This window comes from Botrytis fragariae, assembly GCF_013461495.1.
Source record: "Botrytis fragariae strain BVB16 chromosome Unknown tig00000000, whole genome shotgun sequence".
NCBI lineage: Eukaryota > Fungi > Ascomycota > Leotiomycetes > Helotiales > Sclerotiniaceae > Botrytis > Botrytis fragariae.
Genome location: NW_023500986.1, coordinates 680,849 through 704,999, shown reverse-complemented (window position 1 = coordinate 704,999; position 24,151 = coordinate 680,849). Strand labels below are relative to the sequence as shown.

Genomic DNA, 24,151 nt, shown 5'->3' with positions numbered 1-24,151 from the left:
AAAACCTCACATAGCTTCCTCGCCTAATGATACCTCCTTTAAAAATTGATGTCGATTACTCTGGTAGCACAATGCGACCCTTTGCGACTGGCTTATTTATCCCAGATAATCGAATACGGAAATAAAGACCGATTCTCACGATCCACCGAGTAGCCGAACTGTGCCTTTCAACTGCATGCCAAGGTGGAGATTCTTCTTCCCCCAGCCCAGAGGAACGGGCGGTTTGGGTGACATGATTGGTTATGGCTAACCATGGTAATAGGCGGGGTGGTTAGCTTTTTTTAAATAAAAAAAGATATACTAACACTGCCCCAGCCGCAACAGCCGTACAAACCAAGCTTTGAAGCACTTCCTTTTAGTAACTGAACAAACAACAAAGCTTTCTAATAGTGTCTAAATTCTCTCCACGGTTTAATTTTTAAGCAAGAATATAACATCATGGCAAGCTCTATCACTAGCTCCGTATCGAAGAAAAAAGCCACCATTGTGGTCGTACAGGGCTCTTTTCACACTCCGGTACCATATGAGGCCCTGAAAGAACACCTCACGTCCTTGGGGCATCTCACGATTCATCCAATTTTACCAAGCTGTACCAATATAGAGGACCCCGCCTTTCCGTCAATCACTCTTATCGATGATGCCCTCGCTGTACGTCTCGAAATCATCCGCCAAGTCGAATATGAAAACAATCTAGTCTTGGTAGCCATGCATTCTTATGGAGGATTGGTTGGTAGTGAGGCAATTCCCGAGGAACTTACATATACACATCGAAAGGCTCGAGGGCTTTCTGGAGGTGTAATCCATCTGTACTATTTCAGTGCATTCATCCTTCCTGTTGGGCAGTCGGTTCTTGGCGCTTTTGGGGAGTCTCCAAACAACGATATTAGGGTAAGCACTCCATGTTGTCCATTGTATTACCTATCAATTGAGAGAAAATTCAATATAATTCTAGCCCGATGGACGTTTTGGTATCCTCAATGGCGCTTCTATCCTCTATAATGATCTATCGGATTCCGATGCGAAATACTGGGAATCACAACTCATTCTTCAATCCTACAATGTTCAGAAAACGAAACTTACACGCGCTGCATACACATACCTTCCCTCGACTTATCTCATCTGCGAGAATGACCAGGCTGCCCCTTCGAAATACCAGGAGATGTTTGCAACTACCGCAGGCGCTCAAGTTGATAGGTGCAATGCGGGACATTCGGCAATGTTGAGTCAAACTGTATTACTTGCAGAGAAGATTTCCACAGCAGCTGAATTGGCTATTCAGAAGGCAAACAAAGGCACGTAGTCACCAGGAGAACCCGGCGACATGTTGCTAATGGCGGGCATGAATCAATAGATAGCGTGTTAGGGTATGAAGAATCAAGATATCTGATGACAACTCCAAGTTAATTGGTTTTATTTCTATCTGTGACTTTTGATTGTAGATTTGTAGATTTTTATTATTAGGATGAGAAGATTCGTTTAGGCAAGCGCTATGATAGACGCTGTTGTTGGCTAGCTTGAACTAAGCGATTGTTGTTATATAAGAGATAAAGAGATCTCTTAAGGATCGCTTTCCTCTTTAGCTTTCTTATTCTAGCTGATTAACCCCTATCGATATGCTCTAATATGTGATCGTGATAGGATTCTCTTAGATTTATTAAAGGTTGGCTCAGGTTTACCCTACTTAAGCCAGTGTATAGATCACTCTTTCAAAAGCTTTAGATCTCTGAATAGCTTCAAAAATGCCTGTTTAAATAGTAGAAATCATTTTTAAATTTAGTATTTCGAAAGCTGCGCAGTACGAGCGTAGGCGTAGGTCCTGAGTGGTATTGAAAATAACTACAAAGAGCGCTAACAAGCCCGTTGTTATTTTTAGCCACAAAGGGCCAAGACAAAGCTTGTTAGTCAATTGTTAAAAAGTAGATAATAAAAATGAGATCTCATCAGAATATTTTTCTTGTGAGTGTACGGACCCGGTATTCATTAAAAACAGGCCCTCGTACTACTACTGTCCACTCGCAATCATCATTCATGTACCATGTAACCCCCTCTTAAACGCATATTCGAATACTATAAAATTCAATAAAAATAATCCACCCTAGGTATACCCATCAAGTTTAAACCGCTTAGCCATCAAACTCCTATAAAAATACAATACGCGCATCTACCAAATATGCGTCTCGATTATGCCTAATGCAAACCCAAACCATTTTTCTCAAGATTGCTTTTGTCCCAACTCCATATCACCTTCATACTCATCATCCCAATCTAAGCCCGAACCGAGAATCTTTCTACCCACAAAAATTCCCACTGCGGTTCCAATACTAGCAACCAAAAACCATCCCTCAAACCAAGTCTCTACAAAGCCCGGTTCTAATGGACTGCCAAGTGCATCGCTCACTACACTTTTCATCTCCGATGGAAGATTACTTCTCAGAAGTAACGCATTAGATATGACATACATTGCGCTGATTTGTGCAACGATGAGTGCCAGATTAGCTTGAGCTTGGTAGAGGAGCGACGGTGAGATTTTGGTAAGCATATGGAAGGTCTGAAGTACGGAATTGAAGGAGGCGAAGAGGATCACAGCCGATAAGAGAAAGGATATTTGACGAGACCATGCTAATTGATCGAAGGCTGGATTTACGTGCTTGGCGAATAGAGAGAGAATACGATTAACCGGATCCGTGGATGATGAACTGAAAAATGCAGGGTCGGTCGGAAAGAGAAGACGTCGAAAAACAGCTAACGTAGTCGTTCCAATGCGATATATACAATATAACGAAAAGACGTAAGAAATGGGCGTGAAGACAATTTTACCGAGAGGTGAAGAGGATCGTTGTTTCGTTGCGTAACGGTTTTGCAACATTGATAACGAGGTGGAAAGATTCTGAGCCATAGATAAAAGTCCAGATATCTCCAGCTCCAAAGCCTTCAATTCTTGTACCTCAGTATTTCCCCGTATGCTTCCAATAACCTTCGTCATGAACCCTTCAGCTGGATGATCATTAACTTTGCGCTGAAGAGCTCTTAATCGACTTCGTTTTACAGCAAGCATGTCATTCGTAGCATTTAAGCCTGCTTGCTTCCGTGCGATATCAGCTTCCGAAACAGGTTTCGGCCTTGCACCAAATGTTTGCCAAGGGGCCGAGACAGCCGCAAACCCAGAAAGTAGAGCCATCAAAGAAATTCCGATGATACCAACTCTATCCAAGCAAGCTTCGCTAAGTCCTTTGCCGGGTACAGATGCCATTGTGTGGATATAAGTTCCCGGGATCCCTTTCCCCAGCCACCAAAAACCCATCAACCATATTGTAAAACCAGCAGCTTGAAGGAGCCAGGCAGTTGTAGAAAATCCTCCTTTCTTCGACACGCTGAATGACCACCCAAGCCCTGCAATAATTGATTGTAATTCGAGAAACGGTATGAGAACAACGAGTAGAAATAAAAGTGTAGGAACCGTTATCTTGAGCGCAAACGCCCTTGCCGCTGGATTTAGGTAATTCGAGATTTCGCAAAGAATCAATTCTGCGAGCACTGTAGCCAAAGCAATGGTAGTAGAGAATGAGATAGCTATAGCCTTTCTTCTTGCAGTTTTCTTGCCATGTTCTTTATGCGATTGTCGCAAACTGGGAGGGGCATCGCTAGGGAGATAATGAATATGATCTTCCTTGGATTGTTGTAGACCAGCTAATAATGGAAAGAGCTTCTGAAGAACGACGAGACTGACGACGAGAAATGTCAGAATCAAGGGGATAGAAGAGAAGGCGAGTGTCGAGAATGATGCAGAGCTCAAAGAGCGGTTTTGATGACCTGGCATGACACAGGCGTCGTCGCATTTATCGTCTGGAAGTATGGGCATTGATTGCTTGGGTAGATTTTGTATCTACCTTTACATTATAGATGCCGATGTTATAGGATATAAGAGAGGTATTTTTCCATACAGTTTGATTTTAGTGAAAGTTTGAAGTTCATGTGGTTTCTGGCTATTTTTGCATATGAAACTGGAATCTGGGAAGGTTCAAGAAAGGGCGACCGATTGGGCGACCGCGCGTTCGAATACGATAAGATTGTGATAATCTACACGTGATATAGTCACAAAGGAGGGGTGCACTATTTTTAGATAGAATGACCCCTCAGATCCATCCTTCTTGAATCTGTTAACGTGCTAGGCGGATTTTATTAATCTGTGGATCACCCGCAGACAACAAATTGGACTTTCAAAAACTTTTGATTATTCCGCTACGATGACGATATTGACCGTATAAGTACCAGGTACCTATGGATATTTCTATGCTACAAGTTCGTAAGTACCCCCTAGTCATCCGCACTTACAGTGAAAATTACCGCTTCATCAGATTGATTACAAATCCGAAGCACAAACAGACCATTCTTCAAGGGGTATCTGAACCAGAAGATACACAAAGACACATACTCCTCATGGTAACGCCTCCCAACCCTAGTACATAGCTCGATGTAAGGGATAGTATTTACCAATCTTCAGCCTTTCCGGATGAATCGAAAAGTGTTCTGGTCGACGAATCTATCCCCATCATAGATGCTGTAAGAACCAAGTCCAGGTATGCGAATATTCACAGCTAGAATACCCATGCCCATTATTACGCCATCACTTCTTCCTCTTGCTCTCTTACTCCTGCCCCTCCCTGTTGTCTTATTCTCGCATTCCCATCTACACCATCAGCACCTACAATTTTGTTGTCTTTGCCCTCGGCGTCAGTCTCTGATTCGTCCTCCATATAAATTCTGAGAAGTTCGAAGCGGTTGGCCAAAGGGGTGTCCTGCTTCTTTGTGACGGGAGGATTGTCGAATTGAGGACTTGGGCGCCTCGGTAGTGGTGCTACACATTCATCATGCGCCCATTTAATCTTCGAATTCTTATAAGCGCTAAGGAAGAGTTAGCTAGCTCTAAAGCAATAGTTGAAACCAACATACCCACGACTCATCATGCAAGTACGAGCAAACATTGCGTTATGAACAGAATTGGTCGAGATGAAAGCACTGGAACCACTGAACACAACCTTAATCAATACGAGGTTATGGATGTGCTCGAGATCATCACGGATGATTTCTTCGGTAAAGCTGGGGTTGCACTTATGAATGACAAGGTTTCTAGTAGCTCCCATGCTTATATTATTTGCGACATGATCTGGTAAGATGAATTGCCTATCATGCCATCGAACATCGACCTACTGACTGTCAGTTGTTTGAGTGTGGATACATACTCAGGACTACGCACCCTCTTTAAACGGATATACAAATCATTGCGTTTGACATGACGAAAGAACTCATTAGCTTGAGCCGGTTCGAGGAACGATACAATCGCAGTATGATCGTGATTGCGAAGATACATATCTAACAACATCCCTCCCCTAACAACATCGCAAACATCTGCATGTGTAGTACCATCTGGGAGGTTGTACAATTGTACAGTACGCTGGGCAAACTTCTCATAAGATGAGCCCTGAGACCTAGTCTCCGAATTGTTTTCGGTCTCAAAATTGAAAGTATTATTATTGTCGTCGTGACCACTGGTATGCAGATTTTGGTTCGGGGACCCTTGATACTGAAAGTTATGAGTTTGAGAGCTTTTGTGTTCTTGAGGACGACTTGCAAGTATTGTACCAGTTCGGGGTGTGCCATATGTATAAGCTTGGTGACCATGGTCAACTTGAGTCAATGGAGGAGGACTTTGTGTCATAAAGGTAGTGCTTTCATCAGGATCTTCATGCTCCGCAGACACATCCGAGGCAGCATTCTGATCAGCTCCATTTTCATCGTTACCCTTGATCAATAAGGCCTCCAAAAAGTTATGTTAGCAAACAGAAAATTTGTAGGTGCTTGGATGCCACAACTTCAAAAACTCACATTCAAGGTCTCCTCCGTAATACCACCTTCAATAAGTCTGCGTCGCAGGAACTCTAGATTATTGAATCAGTCTCTCACATTCATCATAGTAAGTAATACCTCTCATGCTGATGGATGAATAGCGTACCATATTCACGAAAGGATTGCTTCTACCATAAGAAAGAGTATTAGTTGAGATTTCTGTCAATTCACAATGTGCACTGGGGTAAGATGCTCACCAAGGCATCATACTCCTTTCTCGAAATTGTAATTTTATCGGCATCTCGAGAAGCATCAAAATCACCATCCTCCGAAGCATTCTACACATAAAACAAATAAGTATTTGACGCCCAATCGATCTCTTGAGAAATATCGATATCGACATACGAAGTCAGCTCTGTTGTGGGGTAAAACGGTTAGTGATTGCACGCAGCTAAGACATTGCGTACATCTCGTACAGGGTTTAAGGAAGATCCTTCTTGTTACCTTCTCAGCAAAGCTTCCAAGTAGTTCTTCTCGATAGTCACCATACCATTGTCATCAGAATCCATATTGAAGAGGATGTTGAATGCAATCAAGTATTCAATTTCAAACTGATCTTCAAAGTAGGATAGCAATCCAATTCAAAATAAAGTGACTCTCTCATGTAATAAGGCTGGATGGAGCTTTCCTTTTTTGATCCTCAATAGTAACCGTTAGAAAGTGCTCAAGCTTGCTCTATGGCCGGGGGTTTGGAGGGACCAAGCTAAGCCACTTCGTTTAATACTTCAAAATGTGAGCCAATCAAAAGATGATGTATATAACTGCCACTAAACTTTAATGAAGCTTGGACTGGAAGTGGGGTGACGTTCATTCTTCCGTCTACATTGCATTGCTCACTAAAAGAGTGGTAAGCAAAGATTTCTTCTGCTTCTCGCCCAGATACGAGATGAATGATATACTAGCCTCCTATTCGACATATCGGGTATATATATCCGTTCTGAGTCCTTTTGAGTCAATATTGGAATCCTACCTATTTTACACATGTAGTCAGATACGAACTACAAATGTAAAGAGACCAGGGTCACCATATATCGAAACCGGGGTCTCGATTACCAGATAAGTCTTTCAATATCCGATGTGCTGGACGCATCTCTTCTACTGCAACATTGCACGATAAGATTTAAAGAAGTGGAGTAGTGGTGAAAGACTCTCAGATTGGTGGATATGGATATGGAACTCGGATAGATGATTTCGGAGTTCGGTTACCTTCAGGACTACTTGCAGTTTTAATCTGCAGCCCTGTTCGGAAGGTCATCTCTTTTGGGTTAGTGAGGTTGTCGAGAGTTGGGAAGTTGCTTGCGTGCGGGTGCTTGTAGGGTTTTATTCCTTTTTTTCATTGTAATGTAGCTGGATACCAGTGAGTACTTGACTGTTGTTAAAATCTTGAGGATATAATCATACGAAGTCAAAAATGACATCAGAGGAGCGGCCCGCACTTAGTGATGTGTTTGGCAGCTCGAGCTCCTTCATTCTGTTAGTGTTTCACTTCCTAGAAAGCTGCTAGTAAAGCAATCAGGAACAGAAACAGTATCGGTTGCGTTGTAAAATTTGCTGTCATTCTCTTTGTTTAACCATCGTCTATTATTATGTTAAACCAGTTTTACTTCTTTCATTCATTACTCTTTGTTCAATATGCTTAGTAAGGAAACCTTAACCAGAGTATGAACCTCTCTCAGAGTCTCTTGTCTAGATTGACAACCGTTGCTTTACCCATAGGGAGTTTGAAATTATAGATCAAGCCTTCAAACATCCCGCAATCGGCTTTTTGAACCCTACCAAAGTCGACGCATCTGTCCCCATCTGCTACAAAATGTCATCCCGTTCCTCCCCCGCTCCCAATACCAAATCTGACACCCAAGTAAGCTTGATCGAATCTTTAGCCTCTCCATTACAATACACGAGACTCCGCATCCACACAGACCTCCCCCTCCCTCTCCCCATCAAAATCTCGCTGACCTCTCCCTCTCCCCCTCCCAGTGGCTCCACGATCTCGGCTACCCCACCGGCTTCCAATCCTTCAAACTCGACTACGGCTTCTCACCCGACGATGCACAAGACCATCTCGATGCTCTGCACCTCTTCCACCAATTCCGCACCGAACAGCAAGAAATGTGGGAAAAGAGACATCCCTCATATTCACTCTCACACTCATACTCATATTCGCATTCACAATCACATTCTGCAAGCACTAAAACTGCAACTGAAACTGAGACTGAGACCAAAACCAATGTAAAAACCAACGTAAAATCGAAATCGACATCAAAACTAGTAATCAGAGATTCACATACGTGCACAAGCACGAGTGTGTCTGTTTTTTCTTGCCGGGATTCGACTAGTGAAGAGAGGGAGAAATGTATGAAGAAGTGGGAATAGAGAAATGACGGGGTTGAGAAGCGATCGGGAGAGAAAAGGAAAAGGCCACTGTGGGCATCTCTCTTCGCCCCATGTAATACATCATTTCGTCTACAGAAAATAAGATATTACTTAAATGATTGATTCATTCAATTCTCGATCTACTTATTCATCCAACTAACAATCTAGTAACCTGAAGTAAGAAAGGCAAGCCAATTTTTAATTTTATTCTTCAAAAATCAGACAGGACATGGAAAAGGCCTAGAGGGATAAAAGGCGAAAGCAGTCTTGAAAGCACAACATCAGTTATTGAAACAGCAGAATAAAATCTCCATACCTCCCTTTCTCCCTTCCTTCAAGTCCTCACATTCATATCTCATTCCTAACCACAAAAACAACACACCACCAATAACACCAAACAAAGATTGAAGATTGAAGATGATACATATTTCATTTTTAACACAATATAATACATACACCCCCACCCTCAAAAACCTGCATCCTTTCACTCTACCTCACTCCACTCCATTTCACTTCACTTCGTCTCACCCCCCACCCTCCAAATAATGCAGATTCAAATATCATCAATCATCTCAGCCCCATCCAGCCAAGTCACAAGTCCATCTAAAGTAAATCCGTCGCCGCAAATGCTATTTATTTCACAAAACAGAATAGGAGAGTGAAGTTTGGTTTTTTGCCTGAATCGTAGCCCTTTCTTTCTTTCTTCCATTTTCTCTTCATTGATTCATTGGCATATTTTGATATACCCTTCCCCGTCCCTGCCTTTCATTCAAGATATCTCGTGGTGGATATCCCATCCTATACAAATCTCCATTCTTCCAAGCTCCTCCCCAATGCCTTCTCAAATCCTATTCTCCATCGACCTTTAAGCAAGAGGAGTAGGGTCTTCAGTTGGCAAATCCGTACTCTCCGTCGCCGGTGGTGGCGGCGCACTCTTTCCTAACGATCCTCCACCGAAGTACTTGATGAAATCCTTGTTCTCATCAAATGGTCTTGGTCCCAGTAATCTCACCATATCATCTCTACCGAGCACTTCCTTCGCCAAAAGCTCCTCTGCAATGATACCCACTTCGTCCTTCTTCTCCACCAGTAAGTTTCTGCATTTCTCATATGCTTCATCGACTATACGTCGAACTTCTGAATCAATAGTTTGGGCCGTCGATTCGGCGAAAGGTTTCATCAGTTGATTTTCTCTGTCAGTCTCGAAATGGAGGGGGCCCAGTTTCTTAGACATGCCCCATTTAGTTACCATGGCGGTAGCCATGCGAGTAACCTTGTTGAAGTCGTCACTAGCACCACTGGTGACGGTTTCGAAGTGGAGTTCTTCTGATACACGTCCACCGAGAGTCATTGCCATACGATCCATAAGTTGGTTGACATTCATGAGATAAGTGTCGCCAGCAGGGAGGTATTGTGCGTATCCGAGGGCACCTTGTCCACGAGGAATGATGGAAACCTTGAGAAGTGGATCAGCCCACTTGAAGTACCAACCGCAAATTGCGTGGCCTGCTTCATGGTAGGCAACTGTCTTCTTCTCTTCTGGTGATAGAACAAGAGATTTCTTCTCAAGACCACCAATAACACGCTCAATAGCTTGTTCAAAGTGTAACATAGCTACAGATTTGGCTTGTGTTCGGGCAGCTATTTAAAATTAGTAATAGTCAAAAATTAAGAGAGGGAATAATTACCAATCAAAGCAGCTTCATTGACACAGTTGGCAATATCAGCACCAGAGAAACCTGGAGTCAAGGCTGACAATCGTCCAGTCAAGTACTCAATATTCTCATTGGTAACAATCTTGCCCAAGTGAACCTTGAAGATTTGCTTTCTACCATCCATGGTCGGCCTGTCGATAGAGATGTGTCTATCAAAACGACCAGGTCTCATTAGAGCCTTGTCGAGTACGTCGGGTCTATTGGTACCAGCAAGAACAACAATTTGCTCAGTCGTGTTGAAACCGTCCATCTCGGTCAAAATTTGATTGAGTGTGGCTTCCCGTTCATCGTTTCCACCTCCAGAAAACCCACCAGACTTTCCACGAGACTTTCCGATAGCATCGATTTCATCAATGAAGATAATACAAGGTGTACTCTTTCTGGCCATAGCGAAAAGATCCCGAACTCTCGATGCTCCAACACCAACAAACATCTCGACGAATTCGGAACCACTGACACTAAAGAATGGTACTTGAGATTCACCAGCTGTTGCCTTTGCCAACAAAGTTTTACCAGTACCTGGTGGTCCAGAAAGAATAGCACCGCGAGGGATTTTAGCACCTAGACGTTGGAATTGCTCAGGTGTCTTTAGGAAGGAGACAAACTCCATAATTTCCAGCTTTGCTTCATCCATACCGGCAACATCCTTAAACTTAACCTTTACATCAGTCTCGTGATTGAATTGCTTTGCTCGACTTTTTCCCATTCCAAAAATGCCACTGTTGCCTCCAGCACCTGCCGAAGCTCGCCTTGACATGTAGAAAATAGCACCAATGAACAAAAGTGTAGGACCGAAAGAGTAGATAAGAGCCCATGTATCTCCATCACTAGCGTAACCAATTGGTATCCTCTCAGCAACAGGTATTCCTAGCTCGTTTTGTGCTTGTTCCATTCTTTGCTCAAAACCTTCGGCAGAACCTATCGAGAAATAGTAATGAAAGTTGGGGTTACCGGCAGGAGAGTCTGGATACATCGCAGCAGCGGCCTCAGTGTGAAGATCAACCCGGACCTCCGACTTGTTAACCACAGTCAATCTTTTGACCAACCCTTTGTCAAAGAAGTTATTTCGGAATTCCTGGAATGTGATATCCTTCTTGTTGGTGCCGGGGAAGAGTGTCTGCCATAGGAAGTATGTTGCGAAAGATCCAATCAATAAGGTTGTAGTATCGAGTTTGATCTCCGTCGAGTTGCCAAAGTTGAAGCTTTCGTGCTGATTGCCTTTCTTGCTACCCTGCTTTCCATCCTGCCCCTGCTTCTGGTCTCCTTTGTTACCATTTGTAGAAGATCCTGGCTCGTTTGAATTGAAATTTGTTCCCTGTGACTGTTGTGTCTGTGATTGGACCTTTGCAGCGGACCACGCCATCTGCAACACCAGTTTTGTAAATTTTGCAGCTTCCGTCAAAGTCATCGGTCTACCCTTCACTTCGTTCATCAAATCTCTTAATTCAGATGGCACGCCTGCCTTATTTATAGCCTTCAAAGCTTCCCTCAATTCTTGAGTTTGGCCTTTTCCAAATTGCATAGAAGCAATTACTTGCTCTAGCTGCTTCATCTCCTCCTCCGTTAACTTCACATACCCCTCAACCAGCGGTGACTCCTGTGGTTCCGCACCGTTCTCCGAGGGGGATAAAGGAGTCTTTCCATTGTAGAGGTTTTCCGTCCCGGGGGCGGGCTTGGCGGGTGGTTCTGACGATTTTTGATTTTTCGACTTTACCTCCGACTCATCCTTTCCCGTGTCCTTGTCTGGCTTTGGCGGCTTAGTGACGAATGTGCGCGCTCTTTGTGCAGCTATCCGCGACCGTAATAAGGGTGCTGTCGATGATGTACGGAGGGAATTTCGTGCGGCAGATTGGACGGTGGTCTGAGAAATTCTAGCAAGAGAGCTGCATTGTCGTAATATTGATGTCATGCTTGGCTAGAGCTGTAAGTGTGGTATTTGGGATATAAACGTGGTCTAGAGTCACTGGGAATGACTTGCCGTGACGTTGACCACTATTTACGAAGGTTTGAGAGTGTATTCAAAGTGGCTTGTGGATGTCGGAGTTAGAGGTGGGAGGCAAATCATTATGATGCCTCGATTATGAGCTTGATTGATTACACCACTAGCGCAATTTTGATATCGAAACTCAAAGATATATTGATACTGATATTTAATAAATCTTATTAATCTCTGGACATATTTTATTTCCTAATGATAATCGATCACAAAAATAATATTGAAATAACTGACTAACTTTTATTATTTTACATTCATGTAATTGTTCAAAATTAATAGTACAAGCCTATTTTACGTATTTCAAAGCAAGTCATTAGAGTACATTGGTTAGGCATAATGAAGCCTTGCAGTAACATGATCTGAGGAGATACCACTTTACACCATCCCTAAGAGCCTCTTATAAAGCTAAAGGTAATCATCCCTAAGCCAGCCGAATCCTCCCAGAAAGCGCCGTAACCATCATGCAAAGCGAGTGCTATGAGTCCTTAATTTTTGCCGATGTAACCCCCTCCTATACCCAGTACTATTGTAACACCTTGATCTCCAGATATTTTCCTAGATGGGAACGCCAAATCCTTTGTTTACATTCCCCCACCTTGATTTTGTAGATGTGAATTATCGTTCATATGAAGATTAGGGTCTCCCATAACGCCATTTTCGAAACTTTGATATGTGCCCCCTGTCATTTCTGCCCAGTCCCATTCAAGGGTCATTGGCATCTGCCAAAGATCCTGAGGAACAAAAGGTTGCTGAAAAGAATTTGGATTTAATGGGGAGTTGAACTCATTTCCATTCGTAAAGCCTTGAACACTTCCAAATGGTGACCCTGTATTTTGTCCCATAAAATCACCTCCAGAAGGACAGAAGTCAGATTGCCAACTAGAGCTCGGAGAAGCTCCTTGCATGGGGCTAAACCCATTCTGAAAATTCATCTGGTTCGTTGAGTTAGGAGAGAAGACTCCAGGCATGGGGGATCGAGGATGGTTCATAGGGGTTTTTGGTTGGCCGGACCTAGGCATATGTGATGCTCTGGTCGAATCATCGCCACTCTTTCGTTTTCTTCTTGAAGATGTCTCCTTTTCTGCTTTATCCAAAACGACTTTTGCTATCCTCTCGAACTCTGAACAGACTCCAAGCATGCGTTTCACACCTCCATTCTCTTCCTCGGTGCCCAGCATTGAAAGGAAGTTAACCACGAGGTTCATAAGACGAACATCAGAACGTGCCCGGGGATCTTGAGGATTTTGTAGAATGTTACCGAAGAGTGTTACAAGCGCAGAAACGGGGAAGTAGAGAATGAGCCTAAGTATGTCAGCTTATAACTAATGTAAGGCGTGAATCTAACTTACCAAACACAAGCGAAGTCGCCCTGAGGGACATACTTGATAAGATGTATGGATGCCCGAGCAGCAGATACACACAATGCGGCCGAGGAAAAGACACGAGGATTTAGAGGTCTAGCATTCAGGCCTTGAATAGCGTAATTAGAAAGACGGCTAGTCCAATATCCGTGGTGAACAGACATTCGGTGAATCGTAGTGAGGCAATTATAGTAAGCGAAATGAAGAACAACAACATGGAGAATTAATGGGGTATGCGAAGCCTTGATCTCATGCTCTGGACGAAAGTCGACCGGGATACTGTCTTTCCATTCTTCAAGTTGAGAATCAAGCTCTCCTATGGTGTTGAGAAGTTCTCCATCTGATTGTTTTGAGGCCTTAGTCGAATAAAGCTGCTTGTATACTCTGCTCTCGATCATTGAAAATTCACACATCAGGCGGAAAAGATTTACTTTTCCTTTTCCATCGGCTAGAGGGATATTACCAATGTTATCTTCAGGGTCAGCGCTCGGTAATTCGACATGCATATCATCGTCATCTTGCGCAGGAGGTCTTCCTGAGCGTAAGCAGATATCTTTGTCTAGCATGTATCCTATCCAAAATACACGTTTGCGTTGCTCAATCTCAACCGGATTGAGATTGAAGCCAGATCCACGTTTATGAAGACCAATACTGTGTGAGAGTCGAATGGCTGCTGCTACAAGAAAGAAAGAAGGCTGCGGATTTGGTGTACCCTGCATGAACAAAGCCATTCCCAACAAAGCTTGTACGCTGAGTAAATCAGTATTCCGCATCGTGAGCTCAGTGAAAACGCCCATGGCATTCTTGAGGTAGCCCCAAGCTTTTGTGTCTTCCTCTTGTGGCACGAGATGACTCATGACACGGAGACGATGAGCAATGGCAAGGGCACAGTTGAGACTTGCCCACCATCCGGAGCCTTCATAAGGATCACTAGAGTATTGTCGATCGACCAAATGCATGAAAGTAGGTTGGTGAAAAAGGGGAAACATGCAATTAAAATTTTCAAAAAAGTCCTTGAGTAAGGACACGCACTCGTTTTTGGGAGGAAGTTGCCTCCATATCGGTCGTGCAAACAAATCCGAGAATACTTCCGGCTTCCAATACATCATCTTATTATCGTCCACGGAAGCGGAAGATATCATCTCTTGAAAGGATGAATCGCCTGTTTTCTCATTGACCCATGAGATGCCCTTTGGCGAAAATATGGAGAACCCAGACGATGATCCTGAACTGGTTAGTATAGCTCATCTTCAATAAACAGAGTTCCCTACCTATGTATCTTGTTTCTCCGCAGTTATTTGTGATTAAGGAGCACATCATATCTGAAAGCGCCTCGACGGGCTCCCCATTTGCATCAGTCTCTCCACTTTTACTGTCTTTGCTATGTCGCTTCTCGGACTCTTTATTTGGTTCCGGCGATGCGATAGTACTATTAGGGGTCGATCCATTCGCTTCGGGCGGACCACCTGGGGTACTTTGAGTCGGAGACGTTGCGCTCGAAGCAGGCACAGCAGATGCTCTTCGCGATTGATTCTTTTCCTGTAATATCTTCTCCAATGTTCCCAGATCCGTTCGCCCGCCATCTTCTTCGTTAAGGAGGCCTAAACATTATCCGTCAATCATTAAACATAAGAGAACATGCCTAAGTTGATGAGACAAACCAGATAGCTTCAACAAACTTTCCATGCGACCTAGACGATTCTCGAGGCCCTCGATATATTTCGCTCTGTCTGGGAATCAGCGGCCAAGATTCGCAGCCAAAATAACACACTGTTTAACTGAAATGCTTACCCTTTGGGGGATTCCTCTTCTTCTCGACCTGCGTAAAGACACATTCTGTTTTGTAGTTGATACAATGCGTACAAGCTGGTAACTTTCCATCGCATTTGATCTTCTTTTTCCGGCACATATCGCAAGCCTGCCATCGTCAGCCTTTCTGTCTCTTTCACTTTACTTGGCAGAACTTTTGTTCGTACCCTCGCTATCCTCCGTCGCTTTGCCTCGTTGCTTTCATCGAGAAGGGTTCCATCTCCAAAAATTGGACCATTCAAATCGGGTAATGTCGAAACCGGTACACCATCTGCATTGTAAGCCCCGAATATCTGAGGCGGGGGGTTCATTATGGGCGGTGCAGAGATCTGGGGCATGAAAGTATTGGTGTCATGGTGCATGGAATCCATCATCGTTGACTATCGCATAGTAATCAAGTCGACTTGGAATAAAAGCGCAAGTAACTGGAGTTGTTTGGCAGGCCCCCCGTTAAATCATCCAAGTCGATGTTGATTCGTATTCGTACAAGCCTCTTGAAGCAGTTGCCAGGAACCGGACTTTGTGTGAGATTCCGCTTAATCGCAGTGTGTACTAATTCTCAAGTCTAGGTCGTGTATTGGGTGCCGAAATTCCTTTGTGACTGGGGCGCTGTTTGTGGATCCTGAAGGCTCAGTGGCCTGATGACGACTGAATTGATTATATAGTGGGATGAGACGAGATGAGATCTGATATAGTGTGGTGCCAAATAAAGAGTTGAAAGAGCCAGGAAATGTATTGCGATTCAGACTTTTCGAGGAAAAGGCGAAGTAAGTAATGCCTGCCAGTAGAGTAGTGTTGAGGGGTTGCTTCGGCCGACAAGACCGACCTTAGGGGTATTTATTTATGGTCTAAGCTTTCCGAAACTTTCAAAAGACGATTATCATAATGATTATAAACTGTGACTTCGAGGGGCAAAGGGCAACGAGGACAAAAGGGAGACCGAGAAAGATATGGGGAAGCAGGAGAATGGATGAAGGGAAGTCAATGGGAAAAGAAAGGCATTGTCTCGTTATCTCGCTATCTCGCCATCTGAAATTCAAAGTGTTGCATCACACAAACCAGGCAAGGAGTCTTTTGATCACCGATCATCTCACGACTCATATCACCGATTATTATTTCAAGCTATCGGCGCTACCCCCATCTCAAGATAATCCATGATTGACTAAGCACTATTTTTCTGGCAAGAAGATTCGAGGTATAGTCAGTACTCAGTAGATAGGTAGGTATTCAACACATTACCTATTAGAGTTCGCGTGGGTACAATTACCACCTAGGAAGTATGTCATTACAATACCTACAAAAGATGTTGAATTTTAGAGTTCAAGCAAGCTGCCCTGGAAAGGGTTTTTTGATCTACGGACATCGGATAGTAGCTTCAAGGAATCTCCGATTTACCGGTTGATCATGTACAGATCCCGGAGCTAATAACTCTTCGAAGTTTACTGGTCTCCTGGCCGGCCCGCCCTTTCTCTCGTACTTCATTCAAATCGTACTGCTGTACCACTCAATGGCTTTCATCACATGGCCATATTGATCCAATGTCTTCCATTTTGATTTCGTTCGTGTCCCACATTGAGCACAACTCTCTAAATCCGCCGATACTACGGTAACAAAGTCTAGACGCTATCGGCCAATGCGGGGTTAAAGACACCTCACATCTGTATGAACCAATGAATTCTCTACATAATTTGACCTGTTACACTGCTGAAACGAGTGGGAGACCTTATCGGCCCCAACCCAGAACCTAACAACCTCGCTTGGACTCAAAAGGGTATACATCACTGCAGCATCACACATACATAGCCACTCTAATGTTGGTGTGCATCTGAATCTGGCACTTTTTCAATTCTTCAAATCATCACATCCAAGAAAATCACCATGCACAGTGCATCTAAGCTTCAAAATGACACGCTGGGTTTCATACATAAAAAGACATTATCTTTTATTCCATCCTCTTTGATCTTGTAACCTAGCTATTCGCCTGCTGCTATAAAAGTGGCGCCTATATTATCCAACAAGATCATCTACTTTACTCCAAGGAAAAGAACAAGTATCAGTTATGGACTGATCTCAGGAGAAATGGCTATCCTAAATCAACTACCCCCTCCCCCTGAATATTGCCGAGAGGCATCATAACGTAAGAAGCAGCAAATCAGATAAATCTCCACGCGCTCACTGGTATCAAAAATCCTGCATATCAGGAAAAAAACGCCAAACCCAATGCAGAGTTGCAGCAGATATCCAAGGACTACCCAAAAAGGTAATTCCAAAAAAAAAGCTGCACAACAACTACTAGAAAGCGAAACCCTTCACATTTATCCATGCCAATGATCCCCCAGGATCTCTCCCAAAATATGCCAAGAATTCTTATTTCAGACTTCTTCTGTAAATCTTGAGGGATGGGAGCCATCTTGTGAGGGGTGTGAGCGACCCAGAAGATCCGGCCTAGGCGGGGTAGCTACGGGTGGTTCTGCAAACGGGCCATGTTCTGTAACGGGGGTTCTTGCGGGACTAGGTCTCATGACTGGGACTCCGGAGTCTCTATTTGGGGGTTCGAGAGGTGGGCTTGGTTGTCCTCCATAAAATCCCTGAGAATCTCGGTAGAACGAGGTGCCACTCAAAGTATTCGAGTTAGGGATAGGAGGCACTCCAGAGGGATAGAAGGAAGATCCGCTCAATGTGTTTGGATTTGGTTCAGCATAACCGTCACCTCCATGTTGTAAAACAGAGGGAAGCTTCTTACCAGATACTCTGTAGAAGCCTCTTTCACTGCCTGCTGAGGAGATTGTATTAGTTGCTGTATTTTGAGAGGATCGCTTATTTTTCGAGAGACTGGCCAGCGCTGCAGGTACGGCCATAGCGAGTGATCTACGCTCTGTCATACTACGGGGAGCTTGATTAGAGAAACCTCGGGCTTGGTTTGCCGAATCGCTGCCGCCATTCCCACCAGCTCCTCCACTACTTCCACCACCTGCAACCGCCGAAGGAGGTACACTTCCAAGAGATAGCATGCCACCATTCTTCTTCTTCCATCTCAATACAAACATCAGAAGAAACAAAATTGCAGCAAGGCCAGCTACTCCACCAACTACACCTCCAACTATTGTGGATGTCGATGGCGTTGAAGTATTATCTGTTCCATTACCACTGCTACCACTCCCAGCAACGGCAGTATTTGTAGCGCCACTACCCCCAGATGCCGAACCAGTACCAGTACCTCCCCCAACGTAAACACCACTGCTGGTCGAATCTGTTTGAGATGGCGAGGATGATGACGAAAATGTGTTCGAGTCTGAGATCGAAGACGTTGACGATGCGGCCGAAGAAAGAAACGGAGATGATGATAAAAACGAAGACGTTATCGTCGATGCGAAAGTTTCGAATGAGGATGTCGAAGTTGAACCAGCAAAAGGAATTGCGGTAGTATTAGTTGTGGGCGATGTAGACGATGTAGACGATGTGGATGTTGTGGATGATGTGGATGATGAGGAGGAAATTGAAGGAGAAGCGGTTGCATTTGAAAATAATGTTGTAGAACTTGAAAATGTACCTGAAATCGAAATCGACACTGATACTGAGACTGGAGTCGAATTCGGAATTGAGCTAGAAATTACTAATATCATACCATTAACACATTGTTTCCAAAAATGATTTGAAAGTTTAACTTACATGTAGTTGAATTAGAATTAGGAGTGAAAGTAGAAAAGCTAGTGGAAGGAGTGGAAGTCGAAGTCACATCAGTGCTCGATGGTAACGATAGGACGACTTGGCCAGATGATGTAGCTTGCGCCCCGAGATCTGTAGAAAGTGTGGAAGTGATATCTGCACTCGTACTCGAAGAAGTCGAGGGTGTTGTTGTTGCTGCGGGCTGTATGTTCAAAGACGAGTAGTCACTTGCTGGAAGGGTCTGGACCGCGAGCGTCGATCCATCGCTATCGACATCAACCTGCTGGACGACGGATATTGTCTGATAGACTTCTGTTATAGCGGAAGCTTCAGCCGTTGCCGTTTCAATGGCAGTCGTTTGACGTTTGTTGTGGAATTTTTGGTGTTGTTTTAAATGATTGTGGTGAGATTGCCCATATGCATGCTCGTGTCTGGCCAGAAAGAGTGATGGCTCAGCGTCGTTCATGGCGTTGCCCTTTTTGTTGCAGCTGCGTCTACAGCGCTCAATGGGTAAAGCTAATTGTTCAAAAGAGTGACTTCCGCCGACTTGGGCAGTTTAATATTTACAACTTCGACGTCACCCTCATTGCCGTCGTCATGGAAAAAGAGGGCTGTTGATATTTTTTTTGTGTTTTCGTGAGAAGGGTAGGGAGGAGGTAGGTTGGGTTGGGGGTGAGAGTAAAAAAGTGAATATTGATAGTAGTTTACAAAAGTACAGGACCGGACAGGCTCACAAGCTTCACAGGATCACACAACATTTCTTCGCTCAGGTACGACAGATCCACTTTTGGTTAGCTTGGCTTAGCACGGGCCAAGAACCAATTTCCAATTTCGCTAGAGTTACCTTTGGTCCTTTTTAAAGGTTCGTGAATAGTCAGGCTGACGAATTATCTCTCCTGTTGGAAATTTTATCCTCAAGGATTGTAAAAGTGGAGCCCCAGGTAAATGAATCAATTGTCCAATTATTGTATTAATAGAGGGCGAGGAGGGAGAGGAGGGCGAGAGGAGAGAGGGACGGAGAAGAAAAGAAAATTAAATCAACATGGCAACTGATGGCAGTTATCGAATAATAAGCACGAGGCTCCAAGGGTTCCCGGCCATTTTATGGGGAACAAAACGTATTTTGTCTCTGCTGCTTTTGTTGTTTTGGTTGTCTGGTGTAAACTTGTCTCTGAGCCGTTTCTTTCGTCCCATAATTATCATTCTGCAAAATGTTCTAGGTTCGCAAATACGGCTCGGGCAACGGGGGTCATGCGTGAATCTCTGCGCTGTGTAGTTCTAATTATCAATAAGATGAGGGTGGAATCGATGATAGAGTGTGCACAGTGGATGAAGAGGCTCAGAGGGTGGGTGTTGACTTGGTAATGATCGATAATCCGGGATTCGATGGCTTGGGTAACCATTCATATTGCGCAGTGCGCGGATTACTTGAAGGAGCAAAGTGCCTGGTCTCTACCTAGTACCTGGGTAAACAAATGGTAACTGTCGAGACCCCAGAGAATTAATCAAATCACATTGATTATCGTCAACGTGTGGATCGCTGCAAAGAATATACAAACTACAGTAGCCTCAGAATGTACGTGCCCCCTTATTATGTGGGTAAAGATTGAAGACTAGAGAGTGAAGGCGAGAGACTAGAATCGAGGAAGGAGAAACTAAAGAGTAGATGGCTTCTCCTGCTGCATCATAAAGAGAGACAATCTCATCATCTTTTTGCTCATCACATCTATAAAAAAAAATGAAGGGATACGGGGGGGAGGGGGTGAGAAAGTCAATAATAAGTATCATCGATAGATGATGTCTTTCCATGTCTTTCGGTAACATTAGGATGAGCATTACGAGTTTCCCCTGATTTCCCAAGATAGGACACCACCTGGTTACAGGTACCTAGGTACATCTAGCACATATCTAGGCACACCGTACATATGGCACACACACATGGCACGTATAGATGGCACAAATATATGGTTCAGTCATTGCCACCAAAAGACATCGATAATATCCGGTAATCGTCCGAATTAAATGACATTGAAGCGAGATTCGGGTACGGGTAGAAAGAATGCACACCTAGGTCCTAGGTGCTTCTCGTGATGATTTATGTACCGCATTCTCTGTACATACATAAATTGTACGGAGTGCACAGGATCAGACATATTAATAGAAATCCTTTCAAGTAACCAATGTCTGCTCGAGCTACTCTGTATGTACCTAGATGTACTACTGCAAGTAGTTAAGTAGTCAGCTGCAAGAACGGATCACATTGCTAGTTCTCAGTCTAGTGCAACTCGTACCTGACTTATTAAGCGGTTGAAAATTTTAAAATGGCAACTAAAGAGTCTACGCAGTAATACTAAGATCCTTTTTCTTCCCAGATCTCGCTATGAACCACAATTGCTGTGCATTAGTCTAGTCTTTGAAGCTTTGATGCGGCGGTTGCAACTTACCTGGCTAGCAGCCCAGCCAGGCCAAGTAGCCCAGCACTCTCTGTAGATTGGGGCGATTCGCGGCAGTGGATACAGTACGTTGATACCTAGGCTTACTGTAGGCATTCCATATGAAAGAAAATGATGAATTAATAACTGTAAGAGGGAATTGACTTTTGGTTATAAGGTTGGTATTGGCTAATGATTGGACTTGACTTGAGTCCGGTACTAGAATTCGGATTCAGATTCAGTTCCAGATTCAGATTCGGGAAGAGGACCAAGATATAGGTATGGAGGATAGGAATATTCGAACATCAGAAACAGTATTATGCATGTCAAACGTTTTTATGCAGAATCTTGTGAATGTCTATGCAACAAGTTCGTTTGGTTGCGCATAAAGACATCATTTGGCATTATGCATCACGAGGTATGGTGGCACACTGTACCGCCCCTGACGGAAACCTGGAAATCTATCAATCCGCGTATTATCTCTGCATGAAAACAAATCACCAACAATACAGTGATTTATATTCAGATCGCAATCACGTTTGACTTTCGATTAAAGTACTTTGAGATATTACCACTTGAAACGCGCCCCCCTCCCCTTTCCCAAAAGAACATGGCTACTCCTGCGCAATTAGCAGAGAAAGCTCGTCAAGATCGTTCAGAAGTTCCAACAACAAGATATGATACCCCGCCCCCACTTCCACCACGAGGAGAGTCTATTCAGGCCCCTCCGCCCTACACAGATGACGATGCGAAGAGAAGTGAACTCATTTCAGAACAATGGCGTTCAAACGATCCAAGATCATCTTCCACTCACTCTTTAGTACCTTCGGAATCTAATCGAGATGGCCGTCGCAAATTGCTACTCATTTATATTCACGGGTTTATGGGCAACGAAACCAGTTTCCAAAGTTTTCCAGCTCATGTTCATAATCTTCTAAGTATTACGCTTGAAGCGACTCACGTTGTCCATACAAAAATTTATCCTAGGTACAAGTCCAGAAAAGCGATCAATTTTGCACGAGATGATTTTAGCGTTTGGTAAGAATTTCTTCTCTTATCATTGTTCACGGCTGATCAGAGTCCATTATCAGGCTAGAGCCTCATGAAGATGCTCTAACAGATATCATCTTACTCGGTCATAGTATGGGAGGGATTCTTTCTGCTGAGGTGGTTCTTCAATCACCATCTCCTCCGGCAAATCGACGCTTTCGCCATAGGATTTTGGGAACAATTAGCTTTGACACCCCATTCCTAGGTATGCATCCCGGAGTTGTGGTCAGTGGCATTGGAAGTCTTTTTAGACCCGCGCCAGATCCTCCAGGTTCAAGAACAGGATCGTTGTCACCCGCCGGGGCAAGTTCGCCGTCGATAAATGGTCCTGCATCTACAACAAGTCTTGCAGCCACTCTCTCAGATTCAAATACTGTGCATCAAGGAAGTGATGCACAAAGTATGACATCTTTAGCTACTCCACCACCCAATGATCCATATTACAACGCCCCTTTCCCCAATGATATCAGGATACCGGAACGAAAAGGATTCGAAAACTTCTTACATTTCGTCAACAAGCATGCTGAAGGTGTTGGGCTGACAGGAAAGCTAAGTGGCTTAACTTCGGCAACTTCACAGTACTTTATGTCCCATTTAGAATTTGGTAGCTGTCTAGCAGATTATCCTGGCATGATGAATCGCTATTCCAAATTGCGTGCTCTAGAAGATGTTGATGATCTTGCTGAGCGAAATAATTCTGCCAATCGAAATCAAAGCTTTCAAAGACGATTCGTGAATTATTATACTGCAAGTACTGGTCGGCTGAAGCCGCCTAAGAATTCTGCTGTCGAAGTACCTCTTAATGAAAATTCTGCCGCATCGGAGGCAGGAATGAGTAATCTAAGTCTACACGATTCTGAGATTCAGCCTTTAACATTAGTAGAAAACACAACTACAACGGATCCCAATATTGATTCTGCCGACGATATACATGTGCAGCAAGTCGAGGAACAGATGCAAGAGCTAGGTGATAGCTCAGGAGTTCAGGAAGATGCGCCACCACTACCAGAAATGCAACACATCGATTCAATGCCCATCGAAGAAGACGAAGATATACCTGTGGTGGCTTTATCACATGCTGAAGGCAAGAACAATGCGAACACTACTGTACCTAAAATATCCACCGAGCCTTCACTCCCTCCGATTCCTGATGCACCGACGGAACCTCAACCAATAGACCTCAGCCTTTACACAGACAAGGACTCTCGAAAAATCGCAGAAAAGGAACAGAAACGCATTATGAAAGCTTATAATCAAGCCTTGAAAGATCGCGAGAGTGCTCTCAAAGATCGTCGCAAGTTAATCGAGAAAAGAGAAAAGAAAGCACGACAAGAAGAGGAGAAACAAATGAAAGCTCAAGAGAAGCAGAGATTGAAAGAAGAAAAAGAGGAGGAAAAGCGGCAAGCTGCATTGAATCCTATGTCCCCTAAAGGAAAAGAAAATGTCGCGAAAGTGGAGAAGACGGAGAAGCCGAAGAAGGACAGGAAGTTCTGTATGCTTCCTGCGGAATCTGGAGGAAAGAGAGACGTCTGTTGGGTCCGAGTTTATATGGAAGGTGTAGATGAAGTTGGGGCACATTGTGGTCTTTTCTTCCCGGGGCCGCAATACGAAAGTTTGGTCGGGAATGTAGGTGAAAGGATTGAGACATGGGTAAACGAAGATGAAACGAAGAGAGCAGTTCTCTCCAGACATTAGGTTTCACGATACGATAGCGATGATTTTTTCACGACAGATACAACCAACCACACGTATGAAGATACCCAATGTTCCATATTGATATGGAAAAATGATTCAACAATAGACAATGACAATTTTTAAGCAAGGCTTTGTTACACTTGGGCTGGA

The 24,151-nt window shown here is 43.8% G+C and overlaps 7 protein-coding genes across 7 annotated transcripts; 3 read left to right on the top strand and 4 right to left on the bottom strand.

Moving 5' to 3' along the window:
• Positions 1 to 438: 438 nt before the first annotated feature.
• Bfra_006427 (uncharacterized protein) lies at positions 439 to 1,300 on the top strand (the record flags this gene model as incomplete). The annotated part of the gene is made up of 2 exons (XM_037336799.1): positions 439 to 888; positions 953 to 1,300. The coding sequence occupies 2 exons, from the start codon at positions 439 to 441 to the stop codon at positions 1,298 to 1,300; spliced, it is 798 nt and encodes a 265-aa protein (XP_037198165.1).
• Positions 1,301 to 2,212: 912 nt separating this feature from the next.
• On the bottom strand, positions 2,213 to 3,859 carry Bfra_006426 (putative g protein-coupled receptor protein; the record flags this gene model as incomplete). The annotated part of the gene is made up of 1 exon (XM_037336798.1): positions 2,213 to 3,859. The coding sequence occupies one exon, from the start codon at positions 3,857 to 3,859 to the stop codon at positions 2,213 to 2,215; it is 1,647 nt and encodes a 548-aa protein (XP_037198164.1).
• Positions 3,860 to 4,616: 757 nt separating this feature from the next.
• On the bottom strand, positions 4,617 to 6,413 carry Bfra_006425 (putative rna recognition motif containing protein; the record flags this gene model as incomplete). Its single annotated transcript, XM_037336797.1, has 8 exons — positions 4,617 to 4,902; positions 4,951 to 5,204; positions 5,255 to 5,815; positions 5,884 to 5,936; positions 6,011 to 6,032; positions 6,102 to 6,182; positions 6,250 to 6,295; positions 6,349 to 6,413. The coding sequence occupies 8 exons, from the start codon at positions 6,411 to 6,413 to the stop codon at positions 4,617 to 4,619; spliced, it is 1,368 nt and encodes a 455-aa protein (XP_037198163.1).
• A 1,301-nt stretch (positions 6,414 to 7,714) lies between these two features.
• Positions 7,715 to 8,277, top strand: Bfra_006424 (uncharacterized protein; the record flags this gene model as incomplete). The annotated part of the gene is made up of 2 exons (XM_037336796.1): positions 7,715 to 7,762; positions 7,882 to 8,277. The coding sequence occupies 2 exons, from the start codon at positions 7,715 to 7,717 to the stop codon at positions 8,275 to 8,277; spliced, it is 444 nt and encodes a 147-aa protein (XP_037198162.1).
• An 865-nt stretch (positions 8,278 to 9,142) lies between these two features.
• Positions 9,143 to 15,469, bottom strand: Bfra_006423 (putative mitochondrial inner membrane aaa protease protein; the record flags this gene model as incomplete). Its single annotated transcript, XM_037336795.1, has 7 exons — positions 9,143 to 9,918; positions 9,966 to 11,875; positions 12,574 to 13,290; positions 13,338 to 14,574; positions 14,621 to 14,950; positions 15,011 to 15,075; positions 15,141 to 15,469. The coding sequence occupies 7 exons, from the start codon at positions 15,467 to 15,469 to the stop codon at positions 9,143 to 9,145; spliced, it is 5,364 nt and encodes a 1,787-aa protein (XP_037198161.1).
• Positions 15,470 to 17,530: 2,061 nt separating this feature from the next.
• Positions 17,531 to 19,290, bottom strand: Bfra_006422 (uncharacterized protein; the record flags this gene model as incomplete). The annotated part of the gene is made up of 2 exons (XM_037336794.1): positions 17,531 to 18,771; positions 18,828 to 19,290. 2 exons carry the CDS (start codon positions 19,288 to 19,290, stop codon positions 17,531 to 17,533), a joined length of 1,704 nt encoding a protein of 567 aa, XP_037198160.1.
• Positions 19,291 to 21,866: 2,576 nt separating this feature from the next.
• On the top strand, positions 21,867 to 24,001 carry Bfra_006421 (putative pgap1-like protein; the record flags this gene model as incomplete). The annotated part of the gene is made up of 2 exons (XM_037336793.1): positions 21,867 to 22,294; positions 22,348 to 24,001. 2 exons carry the CDS (start codon positions 21,867 to 21,869, stop codon positions 23,999 to 24,001), a joined length of 2,082 nt encoding a protein of 693 aa, XP_037198159.1.
• Positions 24,002 to 24,151: the final 150 nt, after the last annotated feature.